This window comes from Lycium ferocissimum, chromosome 6 (assembly GCF_029784015.1).
Source record: "Lycium ferocissimum isolate CSIRO_LF1 chromosome 6, AGI_CSIRO_Lferr_CH_V1, whole genome shotgun sequence".
NCBI lineage: Eukaryota > Viridiplantae > Streptophyta > Magnoliopsida > Solanales > Solanaceae > Lycium > Lycium ferocissimum.
Genome location: NC_081347.1, coordinates 70,322,896 through 70,342,812, shown reverse-complemented (window position 1 = coordinate 70,342,812; position 19,917 = coordinate 70,322,896). Strand labels below are relative to the sequence as shown.

At 35.0% G+C, this 19,917-nt stretch overlaps 1 protein-coding gene across 1 annotated transcript; it reads left to right on the top strand.

Annotated features, from left to right (window-relative positions):
* Nucleotides 1–14,261: 14,261 nt before the first annotated feature.
* Nucleotides 14,262–19,668, top strand: LOC132060267 (beta-amyrin 28-monooxygenase-like). Its single transcript, XM_059453222.1, has 4 exons — nucleotides 14,262–14,827; nucleotides 17,765–18,220; nucleotides 18,739–18,926; nucleotides 19,192–19,668. The coding sequence occupies exons 1-4, from the start codon at nucleotides 14,341–14,343 to the stop codon at nucleotides 19,489–19,491; spliced, it is 1,431 nt and encodes a 476-aa protein (XP_059309205.1). The 5' UTR covers nucleotides 14,262–14,340; the 3' UTR covers nucleotides 19,492–19,668.
* Nucleotides 19,669–19,917: the final 249 nt, after the last annotated feature.

Here is a 19,917-nt window from a genome sequence, read left to right as displayed (position 1 = left end):
GGGTAAAATTGGAAGAGATGTGGCCAATTATAATCATTGCGGCGCTCCAATAACGGAATAAAAAACTTTTTTACAATCGTTGCTTAAGATATACAAAAAACTTTATTAAGATCTGATCTTTCGATAGATTTGGTACTATTATAAATTGAAGCTACGCTGAAATGTTGGTTAGCGATACTTCCATATGGAGGTTATAATTTTATGGACTTAGTCTTATATCTTTCTCCAATAGTTTTCATAATTATTATATAAGTGTATTTCTCGTCGCTGTACTATAACCACTGTCATGGTACTTTTGGAATTCGTTTACCTTTTTTCTTTTCCTATTTTAGCACCGTATGATGCCTATTAACAATGTTGTCGACTTTTTGCAGAATTCTAACTGTGCTTATATTGCTGAGGTAATATGATAGTTCTGCTTTAAGTCATGGCGATATTGGCTTCATTTCAAGTTTAAGTTATATTATATATTATCAATGTAAAAAATTGTACACTATCAGGTCACCAAATGGATATTTATAAGTAATCTTTCTTAAAATGTGTGATTTGTAATTTTTAAAATGGAAAAGACCCATATATGCCCATCAACTATACGAAATTGCACGTATTTGCCCGTCGTTTAAAGGCCAGTTCACTCATGCCCCCAACGTTACAATATGAGCTATACATGCCCTTACACTAACAGAACCCATTAAAAGGTCGGATCCTCCTTTTCTTTTTTTTTTTTTTTTTACCCAAACCCGCGATCCGCCCCAAAATTAACCCGACCCCCACAAAATATAACCCATCCTCCACTTTCTTTTCCCCTCATTTCCCTCTCTCTCTTCTGTTAGTACGACTAGGGTTTTGGCACCGCTTCATATCACTGTGATCGAAGAAGGGTTGTTGTTCTTTGTTTTTGGTGGTATTAGTTAAGGTATGAGTTTTTATGCATCTATTTCTCTTTTGTATGCTAGTTAAGGTTTTTTCGAACTATTTGTGTATGGGTTAGTTTAGGGTTTATATTCTATGCTAGAATCAAGTAAAGTATTCTTCTTTATAGTTGTTTATTGTCACGATCCAACCCGCCATGACTGGCACTCACACTAACTCCTAGTGGGCTAACCAACCCATAAGTCATCTATTCATTCAAGTCCATTTTTATATTAACCAATTCAATCAGTTATTAACCATTCAAGCACAAGATAAATCAAATTAGGTCATGCCATAAACAATGAAGTAAATGCGGAAGTCCTAACTATTACAACCCCAAAATTCGAAAGTCACCATACAAGGACTCTAATCTAAAACATGTCTAAGGAATGTAATCTGTCTAAATAAATGACCAACAATGTCTAGAATTAGAAATAGACATCATAAAAGAAAATCTTTGGGCGGCCTGGCATGGATAGAAGCTCACCCTAAATCTGTCAGGAATTGCCTCAACGCTAGATATGAGGTCGGGTAGTAGTCTCTAGATCACAATCTGCACTCAAAAGAATGCAGCAAGGTAGTATCAGTACTAACACTATGTACCGGTAGATATCATAGGCCGACTAAGATTATTATTATGCATATCATAAAATCAATAAAATAAGCAAGCCAGCCAACAACACGAAATCAATAATCCAACAACAAGTCAACCGAGGATATTACAAATCAAGTCACCCAGAGATATCAAGAATCAATCAACAGAAACAACAAACTGGAACAAGTCTACCAACAATAACCATAACTTCGTTGTACACACATGCTAACTGATGTCATTGCTCAGTAGTCATGACCTATAGGGGACCTATGGTGTCTATGTACCACTCGTTTCGGATACTCATCGGACCCGAGCCATAAATCCTCCGCTCCGAAAAGAACCTCAGACGCGGTCCATATCATATGGCACTCGTTTCCGGAACAAACCTTAGACCACGAGCCCATAATCTAGGTCACATCTCCTTTCGATCAAATGTGCCTTTTCATATATCTATACATAATAGTATTTCTTGCCCGCTCAAATCATCATTTTGTATCACAATTTCACCGAGAAGATTATATTAACTTATCATCACAACAACATCAACTGTAGGTTCAACACAATGAATAGTGGTATGAAGCCCACATAGTCACTCATCAATTTCAAATAGGAGTTCAACCACACACACATCATCCATGAAGACTAGACATGCTTTCTCCTATCGAATTCACGACACATACAATCAACTAATCAAAGTTTAACTTAAGTAAACCGTAACCTATCAAACGTAGAACTGGAACAACACGAATCACTCCGGTACAACTTTTCCCTTTTTTAAAGCCTCGAAACGCTCAAATTCTAGAAATTAGATGATCAGTGAGCCATACTTACTCTAGTCACAAAATCAATTCAAGAACACCCTTCCCTTTAGCCCCATTCCCGTGGGCGAATGATTTCTATGTGTAAAATAACCTAACAATGGCCTTAGTAACCACTAACCATCAATGTATAACAATATTTGATCAACACATCAATTACAAGCAATTCCCATGGTCAAGCTACCATTTTTATGAAACCCTAAGCCTCAATTCACTTAGTTCCTGACTCTAATGGTTTAATTCATGATTGAGAGGAGTTAACCCAAGCCATTAGATGATAAATAAATGATAGCAATCATAACCCATCAATTATAGAAGGTCTATTAGGCTCTAGGATTACTATTACTAATTCACCATTGAAGACCCATGAAAGGGATGATAATCATGAAGATGATACGTAATGATTGAAAGGGATGGATGAGACTTACCTCTCAAGAATGTTCTTTCCCTAGCTTGGAAATTCGCCCTAAGTGCTTGCGGGGAACTATTTTGGAGTTTTATGAATAAAGAATTCGAAACTAAGTGTTTAAAACCCGAAATTCTGCTCCTGTCAACCACTACGGCAGTCTAATCACCGGCCAAATGTCTCGCTATAACGGCCGAGTGCCCGCTATAGCGGACCAAAAAAAACCCGACCTCCGCTATAGCGGGCCATATCCCGCTATAGCGGCATCACCATGTTGCCATTACCCGCCACCGCGGACACAACGAACACGATTGACCGCTTGTAATGGGGATCACCACTATAGCAGTGCCGCCGTAGCGGTATCTACCCCGCCGCAGCGGTATCTACCCCGCCATTGAGGCAGCAAGTTCGCAATTTTTTTCAGTTTTTCACTCTACCACCCAATATTTCATCCGAAGCCTCACAAACACAAACAACCATGCCCATAAACATAAAAACACCATATGAATCCACCCGTGGCCTCGAAATTTCCAACGGAATTCTAATTTTCTACGTTACCCCCCAATGGACTCAACACAAGCAAACATCAATCACAAACAAGTCAAGTTTTTCGTTTTTAGACTTATACAATCGAGCTTTTATTAGCTCGTTCTACCCTTGGAAAGGTTCTATTGGGTGGGGTGATCCTACATTTTCTATAACGATCGGGAGGGTCGTTACACCAAATACCAATTAAAACATCGTTCATCCCCGAACGGACAAAGATCAGAAATCTAGGAAAAGTTACCTGACGCGGCAAAAAACTGAGGATACTTGCTACGCATATCAGATTCTTTTTTCCAAGTAGCTTCCTCCACCGGGCGGTTCTTTCACTGAAATTTCACGGAGGCTATTTCCTTGGACCTCAACTTGCGAACATCCCTATTTAAGAAAGCAACAGGTTCTTCCTCATACGTCAAGTTCTCATATAGCAAAATCGAATCCCGCATTATGTACGAACCATCGTTGTGGTACCTCTTTAACATCGAAACATGAAATATCGGATGAATGCCTGATAGACCCGGAGGTCAAGCCAACTCATAAGCTACCTTTTCCACACGCTTGAGAATCTCAAATGGCCCAATGTACCTCGAGCTAAGCTTGTCCTTCTTTCCAAACCTTATCAAGCCCTTCATGAGAGAGACCTTCAACAATACTTGTTCTCCCTCTCCAAACTCAAGATCTCGGACCTTATGGTCCGCATACTCCTTTTACCTACTATGTGCTGCCAAAAGCTTCGCTTAAATCACCTTCACCTTCTCTAGGGACTCTCTCAGAAGATCAATACTCCAAGGTCTCACGCCAAACGCATCAAAACCACCCAATAGGAGACCTACACCTCCTTCCATACAATGCCTCAAACGGAGCCATATTAATACTCGAGTGGTAGGTATTATTATATGCAAATTCAGCCAATGGCAAGAATTGATCCCAATGACCACTAAATCATATCACACAAGCCCGAAACATATCTTCAAGAACTTGAATAGTCTGCTCAGTCTGCCCATCAGTCTGAGGGTGGACAGACTTCCCATACTAGCCGACTTCTTGCTCAACGCGTCAGCTACTATATTTGCTTTAATAGGATGATACAAGATGGTGATGTCATAATCTTTCAGCAGTTCCATCCATCTCGACTGTCCAGAGTTCAAATCCCTCTGAGTGAACACATGCTGCAAGCTGCGATGGTCAGTGTACACCTCACAGTGGACACCACACAAGTAGTGCCTCCAGATTTTCAATGCGAACACCATCGCTGCCAATTCTAAGTCATGAGTAGGATAGTTCTTCTCATGCACTTTCAACTATCGAGAAGCATAGGCAATCACTTTCTTTTCCTACATCAAAACAGCACCCAAACCAGAACGTGAAGCATCACAATAAACAAAAAACTCCTTGCCCTCCACGGGCAATGCTAGAATAGGTGTTGTAGTCAACAATGTCTTGAGCTTTTAAAAGCTCTCCTCACACTCATTGGACCCTTTGAAACGGTACCTCTGTATTAGTCAAGCGAGTCAAATGAGAAGCAATAGAGGCGATCCCTTTCACAAATCGACGATAATATCTAGCTAGACTTACAAAACTACGGATCTCGATCACTGATGTGGGCCTAGCCCATTCCCTGACTGCTTGAATTTTCTGTGGATCTACCATAATACGCTCTTCGAAATCACATGCCCTAAAAAGGACACAGAAGATAACCAAAATTCACACTTGTAGAATTTAGCATACAGTTTATTTTCTCACAATACCCCAAGAGCAATCCTTAAATGTTTCTTATGCTCCTCCTTACTTCTAGAATGCACCAGGATATCATCAACGAACACTATTATGAAAGAGTTTAAAAATGGATTAAATAAACTGTTCATTAAATCCATGAACGCAGCTGGACATTCGTAAGCCCGAAAGACATAACCAAGAACTCATAGTTTTCATACCTGATCTTGAAAGCTATCTTAGGCACATCCTCTGTCCGAACCTTCAAGTAATGATACCCTGACCTTAAGTCAATTTTAGAGAACACAGAAGCGCCCTTTAACTGATCAAACAAGTCATCAATACGGGGGATGGGATACTTATTTCGGATAGTCACCTTATTCAGCTGACGATAATCAATATATATACACATAGACCCATCCTTTTTCTTAACAAACAACACAGGAGCACCCCAAGGAGAGGCACTCGAGTAACTAAACCCTTTACTCAAAAGATCTTGCAACTGTTCTTTTAATTCCCTAAGTTTTGCTGGCACTATCCTATAAGGTGGAATAGAGATAGGACAAACACCACGGTCTAAATCAATTCAAAAATCAATGTCATGGTCAGGTGGCATACGTAGCAAGTCCGCAGGGAACACATCCCTAAACTCACGTATCGCTGGAATAGAATCAATAGATGGAGTATATGTATTGGTGTTATGGATACTTGCCAAACCCTTCTTCACTAGTTTCCTAGCACGAACAAAGGATATGAAGGACTACCCTTCCACTCAAGTCTAGGAGCCACGGGCATAGCTAAGGTAACGGTCTTAGAGCCGACAATCAAGAATGGCATAATGCGGGGACAACCAACTCACGCCCAAAATGACATCGAAATCTACCATATCTAGGATCATTAAATCCGCCCAAGTACTATATCTCATAAATGTAATCGCGCAAGAAGGGTAGACTCTATTTACCACCACCGAATCCTCAACCGGAGTAGATTCATAAATAAGGGCATCAAGAGTATCACACATCATATCCATACCCACAACAAAATATGAAAACACATATGAAAAAGTAGAATTCGGATCAAATAAAACAAAAGCCATCCGGTCATAAACTGAGATAGTACTTGTGATGACAGCATCGGAGGCCTCAGCCTCGGGTCTACTTGGGAAAGCATACAAATGACCGCGCCCTCTTATAGGCTGTGAACCACTGGGATTATCCAGTCTGAGCCCCGCCCCTGCCGAGCAGTTGTCCGCCTCTGCCTGCCTGAGGCTCGCCTCGGTTAGGCTGGGCGCCACTCTTACCTGCGGTGTAGCCGTCCTGCCTTACCGGTGCACGATTCTTACCTCATCTATCTGGTGCAAATGGAGCTCAGGGAGCCTGATACTGAGTCCCCTGTCCATCCTGTCTGAGCCTAGGGCAATACCTCCAAATATGCCTTACCTCACTACACTCGTAACATGCATGGTCTAGCGAGGGTCTTCGACCGTGTTCGACGAAGCAATATAACCCCCATGCCGACCGGAAGCTCGATAATTTACCCCGACGGGCCCCCCGCACAACCGCATACGACAATCGAACCGGACATCCTGAATACACCTGTAAACTTTGACCCCTCGAGAAAGAATTACTGGAATTCCCACCCCGTCAGGCCTTCTTTTGTATCTGCTTTGCATGACTCTCCTGTCTAATCCCCTCAACAGCAAGGACGTGCTCCACTACCTCCTGGAATAAAGCCCAGTGGCTACAAACTGAAGAGCTGATAGCTGAAGTCCAGTGTTCAATACCTTCATGAAACGCCTGATCCTTTCCTCTTCAGTAGGCAGCAACTGAAAAGCATAGCGGGACAAGGAATGAAAACGAAACTCGTACACAGCAACAGATGAGTTTTCGCTGATCAATATTAGCAAACTCATCCTTTCTTCAGTCCCTTAGAGTGTGGGGGACATACTTATCTAAGAAGCACCATCGGGGCAAGTCAACGGAGGTGACCAGTGGCTTTGCATTACCGCACATATGCCCTCCCATAACTTGGCATCACCTAAGTCGAAAGTGGGGACATACTTGTCCACCTATCTTATGGAGAACACTATAATAGAGACCCTCGGTAACCCGAAATTTAAGAACCTCCAAAATAAATCATGCTCCTGACCCCCGGCACCGCACATCTCGAAAGGCCTCGAAAATTCAAAACTTCTCCACCAGCACAACTCGGCATCACCCAAGAACTCCGGAAAGCACACAAACTTCACACCATACTTGTCCACCCTCCGCCCCTATCTGCTACGGGCTTAGACGGCCAGGTTAACCCATAATGAACTCGACCTACGTCATCCTCTAACTCGTACTCATAGGACCGAAGGCTTTATTTTTTAACCTCCACTAAATAAAAAAGAACATAGAAAAGTCAGTTAACGAAGCCCCGAAACAAAAAAGATTGTAAAGGCCTCAAAATTCAAAACTTTCCAAGTTTTAGGAAGGAGAAGGCATAAAATAAAGAACAAAATATTGTGATTTGATTACGATACTATGATAACCCCTCCGTATTTCACTATTAAAAATACACTAACCTCATTAAATTAACGTTAAGGGCCAAAATTACAACCAATTTGAAAAATAGTTCATTCATACCCTTCGTATACTTTAGGGCCAATTATACCCTTACGGTTATCTGGGGAATTATGGTGTGTAACTATTGCACGTATCATCCCGGCTCGCATTTTACCCTCCCGTGGCCTTTTAGGACCCACTAGAGGCACGGGATCATTATTTTTTATAAGAGAAATTATTAGAACATAGAAAAAAATTATTAATTCTACCGGAAGAGAAACAAAAAGGTTGTTGAAGACTTTTACTGTCATTGTTTAGAAAGTTTTAGGAAGGAGAAGGCATAAAATAAAGAGCAAAATATTGTGATTTGAGTTCTGATACTATGATAATTAGTTTGTGTATTTCACTATTAAAAATACACTAACCTCATTAAATTAAAGTATATAAAATTCACTAATCCCCCAAAAAAATGTCGAGAGGTAGAAAAAAAAATGTGAAAAGATTTTAAAAAGGATAAAATCAAAAAAATGAAACAAAGAAAGTTCGTATAGAGTTCTTATGGAATAAAGTCATAATTATAGTTAAGTATTTAAAATTTGAGATGAACTAATATCAAGAATTTAAATTCATAAAAAAAAAACAAATAATTAAAATTTTGAATTAACTAATTGGAAAAAGGATTCCATTTTATTCTTTTTCAAATTCTTCACGTTGCTAACCTTATTTTTTAAATTGACAGAACTCTTAAGTATATAAATTTATTAAATAAGAAAAATATTAGTGGTGAAATAAATTAGAAATAAAACAAAATCGATTATAGTATAATGTTAGATGTCAAATTGGTACAATGCAAATTTAAAGTAACATATTCTAAATGAATTATTATTGTTTTTTGGTACACCTATTCTCACAAATGAAAACTCTCAATATTCTTTTGTATATTAAGTTATTTCACTACTAAATTCATATGCATTATCGATGAAAAGTTAAAAGTTAAATTTATCGCTAATCCTATAAAGCGACGGATAAGCAACGAATTGTCAAAAACGTTTAGCTTTGAATAATTTAGCAATAGAATAAAGATGGAGTTTGTAGCCGAGTCCAACTTCTTTTTATAGTGTGTCGTCAAATGAGGTATCCGTTTTGTCCACGCGCAAAGCGCGTACTCTAGAACTAGTTACTTTAGTATCCCCTGGTGGAGACCAATAGCACATTTGAGACAACTTTTTTTTTTTTGAAAGGATACAAAACTATTTGAAGACTTTAGTAGTGTTAAGGTGGCTTCTTATGTTAATTTTCTTTCCAGAACAATTATTGTTAATACTGTTAAAAATATAAAGTAATCTCGACACCTCAAGTATTATTTCATGTCAACCTTACAAGGTGTCTAATATAACGATCATCATCTAGCCTGTAGTAAAGTTTTAGGTCCACGATCTCTCAAGAACTCGTTGAACTTCTCACCACAAAAGAATTTGAATTTATGGAGATTGAAAGTTGTAATTCGAGGAGATTTTAGCCCCCGCTAGTTGTTAGAAGAGGCTAAAACCTCCGCGAATTGCAACTTTCAACCTCCACAAATTACTCATTTTGTTGTAGTAGACAGGTCACAACCTCATATTATATTATACTTCATCGGGTTAAAAAAGAATGTCTACTTAGTCTATATTTTTTGGAAAAGTACATGGTGTGACCATAGAAGAAAAGAAAAAAGAAAAAAGGACCCAAAAAGGCCCCATTTTAAGCAAATGATCCGAATTGATCGTTCCGCCCAAATTAATGCCAAGCGCTAACCCAACCCATTCACTATTTATGGCGATTAAAGTCATCACAAATCAAAAAGTCGCCACTAAAGATCGATGAAAAAAATTCATATTGAGCCTTCAAAAAACTCCCAAAACATGTATAATATGCGTATAATTATTAAGTATACATTAATTATATATTTATTAAATAGAAGTTACACACCAATGATACATTTTCTAATTATATGTGGATTATATATTTATTATACACAAATTATACAACAATGATATATTTCTATACATATAACTTTAGGGAGACATATTCTATACCATAATGATATACTTTCTATACGTATGATATATTTTTTTAATACGTATACAGTTGTGATACATATTCTATACAACAATGATATAGTTTCTATGTGTATCATACATTTTCTATACATATACAATAGTGATACATATACAACAATGCTACGGTATATACACACATGTTGAAACTAGTTGAAAAATGGCTAGAAAATGGAATTATTTGAAAATGCTAAAAAATGACTTTTAAGATTCTTGGGCTACCAAGTGTCAATAGTTTCACCCAGATGACTATTTGTGTCCTTTTCCCTTTATTTTTTGGTTCAAAAAGAGTGTCCACCTATTAAATCAAGAAAAAATTAACATTGCTTTTTCAAATTTAAACTTATTAAGTGTTAAGTGACCAAATTTCCTATTTTTTTAAGTTAATATTTTTTTAAAGAAATAAATAAATATAAATTTAACACTTTTTTTGAACCGTAGAGAGCATAAATTTAGAAGATGGATAGAATTAAATAACTAAAAGGACCACATCTCGATCGAGAAAAGAAATATCACGATGAGGTTTGGCCACCTCGTGAACTTAATTAAGAGAGGCAGTCCTTATTCTATGGATTGATCAACTTGCTTACTTGACATATTTGATATCGACGTATCCTCAAGGTAGCTGGCAGTATTAGGTTAAACGCCAGATTTTGCACGTAAAGTTGTCTGGTGAGTATTATACGCATATATAAGGGAGAATATGTAAGTTTTGTAGTCCTCATATTTTTTTATTGACCATTCATATTGCACCAAGTGTGTTCCAATTGCATTTTGGTTGGTTAATTCCAATTTTTAACACCAATTATTTTTTTAAGTTCATTCGATTTTCTCTTTAATTTGTATATTGATATTGTAATAAATTTTTGTGCTTTTTTTTTTCTCTTTACTCCTTCAATTTTATATTATAGAGCAATATTTTTAACTTTTATACTTAGTTCAAAATAAATATTACTATTATATATAAGGGATAACTAAGGGGCTTTTATAGTTCTCACAAAAGTTTTCAATAAAATGTCAAACGTTTCAATTAATTATTTCTAGGTCCTAATCTTATTTTTTAGAATCAAATTTACTTTTGTTCTTAAGGTCTACTTTTCAAAAACTGTCGAACCTCCTACCTCATTTTTCCTATTTTTTGATTTTCCATCTGGTGCCTGATATTCGCATTTGAGCCCGATTAATTTAGATAATTTGAATTGTATAGCGTCTATTCGGGTAAAGCGCTCCCTCTAAAGATTTTTTTCATACCCAGGCTCGAACCCGTGGCCCCCTAATTAAGGGATGAGCAGCTCCATCCGCTGCACAAATTTTGTATTTGTCTTAAAATCTCATTAACTATGTATAGATTATTAATGAACAAAATAACTTTTAAAAAATTAGGATCCAAAACTCATGACCGTCAAATTCTGACTCCGCATTTAATTTAAAGTAAATAATTTCATCAAAATGAAAGTTAAACTATTAAAGGAGTGCAATAAAATTTTGTTTCATATATTGAAAATATACTTATATGAAATTTAAATATTACTAACATAAATTATATTTCTTTAACTAAAATATCTACTTTTATATATTGAGTAAGCCCGGACCTCACCGAATTAATATAAGAAGAAAGACAAAAAGTGAAAAATCGAAAAAGGGAAAGATATAACGTAAAAGAGATTTTTTAAGCTCAAACGTAATTAGTTGTATTAAGTTTAATTGGAAGTGACACATGAATAATTTAATTTACTTTTAGCCTTGTTACCTCTAATGCGCTTCACAAAAAGTGACTAGTGTATCAAAAATTTTACAATGCGTGAAGCATAAATATGACATGGCGTGTGAGGGAGTATTTTATTACAATTATATTGTGAGGGCCACCACTTTATGTTCTTCCTTCCTTCTTCCAGGTTTTTTGTCATTTTCTCTCTCCTCTTTCCTATTTTTCTCATTTTTTTCATTAATTTTAAAACCAATTCTATTATATACAGATCAATTTTTTTAAGATATTCTTCCGTTTTATTATTTAGCTATTCAATTTTAAAAAAATCAGCTAAACTCCGTATAAGTTTAAAAGAAAATAATTGGCACTCCAAAAAAAAATTAATATAAAAATTGATAACCAAAAATGAATGTAGGATGCTTTTAGAAATAAAAACACCTTAGAAAATTTATTGAATTCTTTTTTTACCTTTTCTTTTGGTATATATTATTCAAAGTTGCTACATTATTCATATATGAGAAATTCAAAAGATACGAAATTCATCAAAGTAGACCCTGAATTTAGTGGTGTGCAAAATCGATTTAATCGATAAACTGAACTGGAAAAAAAAAAGTTATCTGTTTAGCAATCTATTTGGTTAATTATTTTTTAAGTTTTATGGACTACCGGCTCGATTTCAAATTTTAAGTTCTATTAACGTATTAAATCGATAACTCAATGAGGACATAAGATCTTACTAATATTACCTTTAATAAGTATGTTTTAGTGATATTTTCTCTGTGAAAAATGTGGGAAGCCAAACCAATTGTGTTCGAAGACAATTGGTTTAATTGGTAAACTGAACTAGTAACGTGTTTGACCCTATGTCCTTACTGGGTTATCGATTTAACCGTTAATAGAACATAACAATTGAAATCGAGCTGGTAGTCCGATAAAATTTAAAAAATCATTAACCAAATATATTGCTAAACCAATAACGTTTTTTCTGTTCAGTTTATTGGTTAAACCAATTTTTGGACACCCCTAAATTTAGGGTCCTACTTTGATGACACTTAGGACTTCAAATTTCTCGGGTGTAGAATGTAGCAGCTTTGAATTGAATATATACTAAAAGAAAATTCTTATGTAGCAACTTTGATTTGAATATATACAAACAAAAAAAAAAAAAAAGAGAGAGAGAGAGAGAGAGAGAATTCCAATAAATTTCCTGTTAATAGAACTTAAAATTTCAAATCGAGCTAGTAGTCCATAAAATTTAAAAAACCATTAACCAAATAGATTGCTAAACCAATAACGTTTTTTCTGTTCAGTTGATCGGTTAAACCGATTTTTGGACACCCCTAAATTTAGGGTCTACTTTGATGATACTTAGGACTTTGAATTTCTCAGGTGTAGAATGTAGCAACTTTGAATTGAGTATATACTAAAAGAAAATTTTTATGTAGCAACTTTGAATATTGAATATATACACATATAAAAAATCCAATAAATTTCCTGTTACTAGAACTTAAAATTTCAAATCAAGCTGGTAGTCTATAAAACTTAAAAAATGATTAACCAAATAGATTTTTAAACCAATAACTTTTTTTTTCCAGTTTATCGGTTAAACCGATTTTTGCACACCACTAAATTCAGGGTCTATTTTGATGACACTTAGACCTTTGAATTTCTCGGCTACAGCTACTTTGAATAATATATACCAAAAGAAAAAAAAATTCAATAAATTTCCTAAGGTGTTTTTACTTTTAAAATTATCCTACATTCATTTTTTATTATCAGTTTTTACATTAATTTTTTTTTGGAGTGCCAATTATTTTCTTTTAAACTTATATGGTGTTTAATTGATTTTTTTTTTAAAATTGAATAGCTAAATAATAAAACGAAAGAATATCTTAAAAGAATTGATCTGCATATAATAAAATTGATTTTAAAATTGATGAAAAAAGGAACATGAGAAAAATAGGAAAGAGGAGAGAGAAATGATTAAAAAAAAAAACGTGGAAGAAGAAAGGAAGAGAATAAAGTGGTGGGGCCATAAGGTAAATGTAATAAAATACTACTTCACACATCATGTTATATTTATGCCTCACTCATTATAAAATTTTTCCTACTGTACAATTGAATAGCGTGCAATATTACTTCTGCTGGGAATAACAATAAGGAGGTAAGAGATTACCAGCAAAATATAGAATGATTTTTTCGGAATAACTTTAAGGGTAAAATATACTACCCTACCCTTTGGTCTTAATTTATGTGATATCATTTGAATAGGTACGGAGTTTAAGAAATAAAGATTTTTAAAATTTTTGATTCAAAAGAAGTCTTAATTTTTTTCTTTTTAAAAGAGAACTAAAACAACTAGAAACCGGCCCGAAACTAAGCAAAGGAATGAGACTCCAACAACTTCTCCTGCAACACGCGAAGAAATGCTAGAAGAAACTTGTAAATGTCATTTAAAGCGAGACTTTCAAATATTTGTCTAACGGTAAATCATCTCACAAAGTTAAATTATTTCTAAATATAGAAATATGACATTATTTTTTTTGTGGCATAGACTAAAAAAAAAATGTGCCATATAAATTGAAACAGAAGAGATAATACATTTTATCATCTATTTTTAGTGGTCAAGAACATTAAAGACAAGAAGACACTTCATAATCCTTCTCCTTCACCCACCCCGGCCCTCTCTCTATTAACTACGATGCCAAAATTTTATATTATAAAATATTATGGAGTCTTTATCAAAGAGAACTAGGCTTCCGCAAATATTGAAGTTAGAAGAGAAAAGATCATTCTCTTTCTGGTTCAGAATTAGTATATGTGATAGAAAAAACAAAATAGGAGAGGTGTTCTTATATACACCACAGAATTCCAAGAGCTAGCAGCTTTTGTAGAACGTGCTCTTACAAATTAGAAAGTGTTCCAAAAGAGAGAAACTATAATAACACCTATTTATATTCAACAACCAAAATAAGAATAATCAGACTACATTCATTCTCACACATGGCTACAATGGAAATTCCTGCATTACTAGTCATAATTTTCATAATTTTCATCCTGATAATTAGAAAGAATAAAGAAACACTGAATTATCCTCCTGGAAGTTTTGGATGGCCATTTCTTGGAGAAACACTGGACTTTCTTCGAGCAGCAAAAAAAGAAGGAAAGCCAGAAAAATTCGTCAAAGACAGAATAGAGAAATACAAGTCTAAAATATTCAAGACTTCATTAATGGGGGAGAAAATGGTGGTATTGGGTAGTGCTAGTGGGAATAAATTCTTATTTAGCAATGAAAATAAGCAAGTCACCGTTTGGTGGCCTGTAACTGTTAAGAAAATTCTAGGAAGTTGTTTGGTTACTACTGCTGGAGAAGAGGCAAAGCTTATGAGGAAGATGATTTCTTCTTTTATTAGTCCTGATGCTTTTTCAAGACTATATATCAAAGCCATGGAAGTTGTTGCCCACGACCATTTTAAGAATTATTGGGAAGGTACGTAACACTTGCATTATTCAGTATTTGAGTTTTGTTTGAGATTTATTTGGTCGTTGAAAAAGTAACTTTCTCATGCTATAGAAATTAATTTTATTTTTATAATATAGATTGAGACGAGCTTGAATGGAACAACATTAAGGGCTTGTTTGGTACGAGAGATAAGGGATAATTAAATTTGAGATGAGTTTATCTCCTAAACCAAAGCTTAACAATTCTTGTGTTTAGACTTTAGAGTATGAAGTTCAAACTTCTTCGTCGTAATTGGTTTATTCTCCATTTTTTTTTTCTAAAATAAAGGTGGCATGTTAGTGTCGTTTGGTTGGTGAGTGAAAAGGATATCTATCAGCTAGATATATATTTTCTCTATTTCAATTTATGTGAATCAATTTTCTTTTTAGTCAGTTTAAAAAACAATGGTCCTTTTTCAAATTTGGAAACTATTTAATTTAAACGCCTCATTTTATTCATAATAAGAAACTTTTATAGCCACACAAATGTTATTACATGTTTAAGATCAAGTTTTAGAAGTCTTATAGTAACAAAAATGTTATGACATGTTTAAGACTACAAATTTCAAAAATCTTTCTTTCTTTTCTATACTTCGTACCCAATTGCATCGATTCACATCAATTGAAATGGATAATATATCAAAAATTAAAAATAATTATTAACAACATATAGAGTATTTTGATAATTTTTTTCAGTTTCGAAAGATTAATAATAGTATATAGAGTTTACTTGAAGCATGCGGGGCGGATCTAGGGCCCGCCAAGGGTGTTCAATCGAACACCTTCGTCAAAAAATTACACCTTATATATAAGATATTTTTTAAATTTTTATGTACATGTATAGAATTTGAATGCCCTGAATATAAGTAAAGAGGTTTGTTCAGTGATTTAAGGGTTCAAAATTTACTTTGAGGTTCCATGTTCAAATCCCATGCACTACATTTTTATTTTCGAACTAGTAAGATAGTTGTAAGAAAATAACTTTTGCTGATAAGTGAAGGATGCCATTTTTCTGATAACCAAAAATCAGAAATTAATTTTTCATGGAAAGCATTTTCGTTAAAGCAATAATACACCCTAGAGTAGGCTCCAGTGTTGGGCATCCGAGTTGATAAATACCAATATCACCACTCATGTAAAGACCAACCGATAAATTAGGGGCCAAACCCATTGACAGACACCTGTGGTCATCCACTTCTTTCACTTGAGCATCTAAAGTGACTCTTGTTCCATTTAGACACTTCAGGTGGGTCATTCCTTTTCCACTTAGACACTTTTTGCACTGTTATCGGAGCAAAACCAACACCAAAGGGGGCGCCACCTCATTGCACCTCCAACCAGCCCAAAAGCCCTAATTTTTAATGGTCAAAACTCCACGAATTTACAAATTAGTGAATTTACAATTAAAATGAGTTGGCAAAATTTAATTGAGTTGGTACAATTTAAATGAGCTGGCACAATTTAATTGGCCACTTAATTCACGTAGGAGACGAATGATGTTGGTTTTGCTCCGATAACGGTGCAAAAAGTGTCTAAGTGGAATAGGAATGGCCACCTGAAGTGTCTAAATGGAACAAGGGTCACTTTAGGTGCTCAAGTGAAAGAAGTGGACGACCACAAGTGTTTGTCGATGGGTTTGGCCTAAATTAGGGGTGGGCGTGGTAAGGTGTGATACATTATTTGAAACTTCGGTACGGTAATTTCGATTTTCGATTTTTAAAAATACTATATCATTACCGTACCAAATTAATTCGGTATGGTTCAGTATTTTAAAGTTCGGTTTCGGTATTTTACGCTATGGTAAATAGGTACCATAGTTTGTTCGACTTCAACTTACATATACTCATATCGTGGAGAATTATGACTTCCGCTACTTGAGAAACGTCTTAATTATTATGTACTAAACCGCCTTACACAGAGGCGGATCCACATGGACGTGCACTCCCACCCTTTCGGAAAAAAATATGTATATATATGTGTATATACCTTGAGAAATTAGTATATATATATATATATATATATATATATATATATATATATATATATATATATATGTGTGTGTATATACTTTGAGAAATTAGTATATATTTAATTGTGCACTCTAACAAACGAAAGTGTCTTTGCGGCACGTTGGTTGCAACTGTCGCTTCCTTTACATGTCACCCCGGATCGAACTCGAATGTCACTTTTAATTATTTTTTTGAGCCTATTTTTAGGAAAACAATAAGCATTAAATGAGGTCGCCGCATTCGAACCTGCACTATCACCGCATGTTGCATAGCCTTAGCCGCTGAGCTTTCCCTTTCATTTGCTTTACTGTATTAAATTTTATTTATTACACATAGTTGACCTATATATATACTTGTATATTCGCCACTGCTACGCTATTAGTGATCAATCCGACACGGTATTCCCTCAGTCGTCATTAAAAATTTTGTTGGCGTTTATGTTAAGATAATGGTGCCCCTGCCGTCTTAAAATCCTGGGTCCGCCTCTGGCCTTACACATGTAAAAATATTCAAAAGAAAGTATAAGTAACTCCCTTCGTAAATCAATTACGCAAAAAAGACATTTAAATCAACATAGAGAAGTCAAAGTTCCAACGTTTAAACAATTAGTTTTCTAATAATACTAGTTTATATATTTGTTAGTATTATAATACTAAGATATATGAATTGTATATGTAATTATATACTTCGGTATGATATTCGGTATTTCCGTATTTTCTTTATGAATATCGAATACCGTACCGAATACCAAACTTTTTAAAAATGCATACCAAATACCATAATACCGAAACCGCGGTATAAAAAATTTTGATTTCAATATGGTAATCGGTATTTACCTTACCATGCCCACCCCTAGATATAATAGTGATTATGGTATTTAATTTAACCATTGGCTTTTGTGGTCTATATTTATGAAGGTAAAGAGAAGGTGAAGGTGTTTCCCCTGGTCAAATTATACACTTTCAAAGTGGCATGTCATCTATTCATGAGCATTGAAGATGACAATGAAATTGAAAGGCTTTCCGAGCTGTTCCACATTTTCTTGAAAGGACTTCTATCACTCCCTCTATATTTACCTGGTACAGCATTTTACAAGGCAGCTAAAGCTACAGATGCTATTAGGAAAGAATTATTTCAAGTTGTAAGAAAAAGAAGAGAAGCCTTGGACCAAAAGGCAGCTTCACCTTCACAAGACATATTGACTCATTTGCTGTCTTGCCCAGATGAAAATGGAAAGTTCATGTCTGAACTTGTTGTTGTTAATAACATTTTGTTGCTGCTCTTTGCTGGCCATGACACTTCATCTGTCACTCTTACTTTACTCATTAAGAGACTCGCAGAGTACCCTCAAGTTTATCAAAACATTCTGCAAGGTCAGTTTGGCCATCCTTAATTTCATATGGCCTCTTTTTATATACTCCTCCGTCCCAATTTATATGAAAGTGTTTGACTGGACATATAATTTAAGAAATCCGGTGATCCTTAATTTCCTTATAAAGTTTTTCATGTTTGTCCCGTTGGCCGAAATTAATTACGGACACTAATGAAAATATACAAAACATGTACGTTGATTATGTATATAATATGAATATGCATATATATTATATGTATATTTACATATATGATATGTATATTTATGCTTAATATACAGCACATATACGTTTTCCTGCCACTTTTTATCCCTTTTACTATGTTACTCGGACTTTTCAAAAATGTCGGTGAGTGTGTCGGTTATTGGAGGATCTGACACGGGTGTTGCAACACTTTTGGTGAGTCCGAACAACATAAGCCTTTATGGAATTACATTATATATATACTATCAGTACCTTATATATATACTGTCAGTATTTATGAAACAACTCTTTTTATTTAATTATTTCTTGATAAGCAGAGCACATTGAGATAGCATCGGCAAAGAAAGAAGGAGAGTTTTTGAGTTGGGATGATATACAGAAGATGAAGTATTCGTGGAACGTAGTATCTGAAGTTATGAGACTGACACCACCTGCAATAGGGGCTTTTCGAGAAGCAATTGTGGACATAAATTATGAAGGTTATCACATCCCTAAGGGGTGGAAGGTAAATACTAAAATTACTCTATGCTTTCATGCAGTACACTTTGCAAGTTGCATGCATGAGCTTTCAACTAAATTCACAAAGGATCTAAATTAGTACTTACAATGTAAAGTCTTTTTGTGAACTTACTTCATCATGTGTTAATTGATGTTATCATAGAAATTCACCTGCATTTATCTTATGAGTGATCTGATTATAGAAATATTTTGTATATCGTGAGTGCATAGAAATTAAACTCATTGACTACGTTACTTTTGTGTCGGAACAGTTCTACTTGAATACTTCTTTAACAAGTCTGGATTCCGAGATTTTCCCCAATGCGACGAGCTTGGAACCATCAAGATTTGAAGGAGCCGGACCTGCACCATATACATACATTCCATTCGGGGGAGGAGCTCGAATGTGCCTAGGGAAAGAGTTTGCTCGACTGGAGATTCTCATATTTCTGCACATCTTAATCAGGAAATTCAGTTGGAAATTACTCATTCCTGATGAGAAAATTATATATGATCCAATGGCTACCTTTGTTGAAGGACTTCCCATTATCCTTCAACCTCACAATTCTTGATTCATATTTTTCTTACCGATACACAAGCATTGTCAGCCACATAAGTAACAAACCCCCTTTTGTATTTGATGTTGTATAAGAATTGATTAAAAATTACTCCCCGTTTTATAATAAGTGGTATTTCAGGCTTTTTATTTTATTCCAAGATAAGTGGTGGTTTAGAATTTCAAGAAGAAATTGATCTTATTCTTTCAAATTTAACCTTATGGAGTAGTTTTTTTCAAAAAAGAGGTCATTAAAAATAGGTAAAATTTAATTAGGGTTAAGTTATTGAAAACACTAATTTCGAGCAATTTTTTAAGAAATATGAATAAACTAAAAACACCACTTATTATGAAACGGAAGGAGTACTAGAAATGATGAATGACACAGCCCTTCTACATTTTTTTTCCGTGTAAAAGAATTGAAAAGGCGCCTGTCAATCTA

Bases quoted from the DNA above. Each gene is read 5' to 3' on its own strand.
- LOC132060267 (XM_059453222.1), top strand. From the start codon at position 14,341: ATGGCTACAATGGAAATTCCTGCATTACTAGTCATAATTTTCATAATT. The intron at 14,828-17,764 runs GTACGTAACACT...ATATTTATGAAG, and splicing joins TTTTAAGAATTATTGGGAAG to GTAAAGAGAAGGTGAAGGTG. The intron at 18,927-19,191 runs GTAAATACTAAA...GTGTCGGAACAG, and splicing joins ACATCCCTAAGGGGTGGAAG to TTCTACTTGAATACTTCTTT.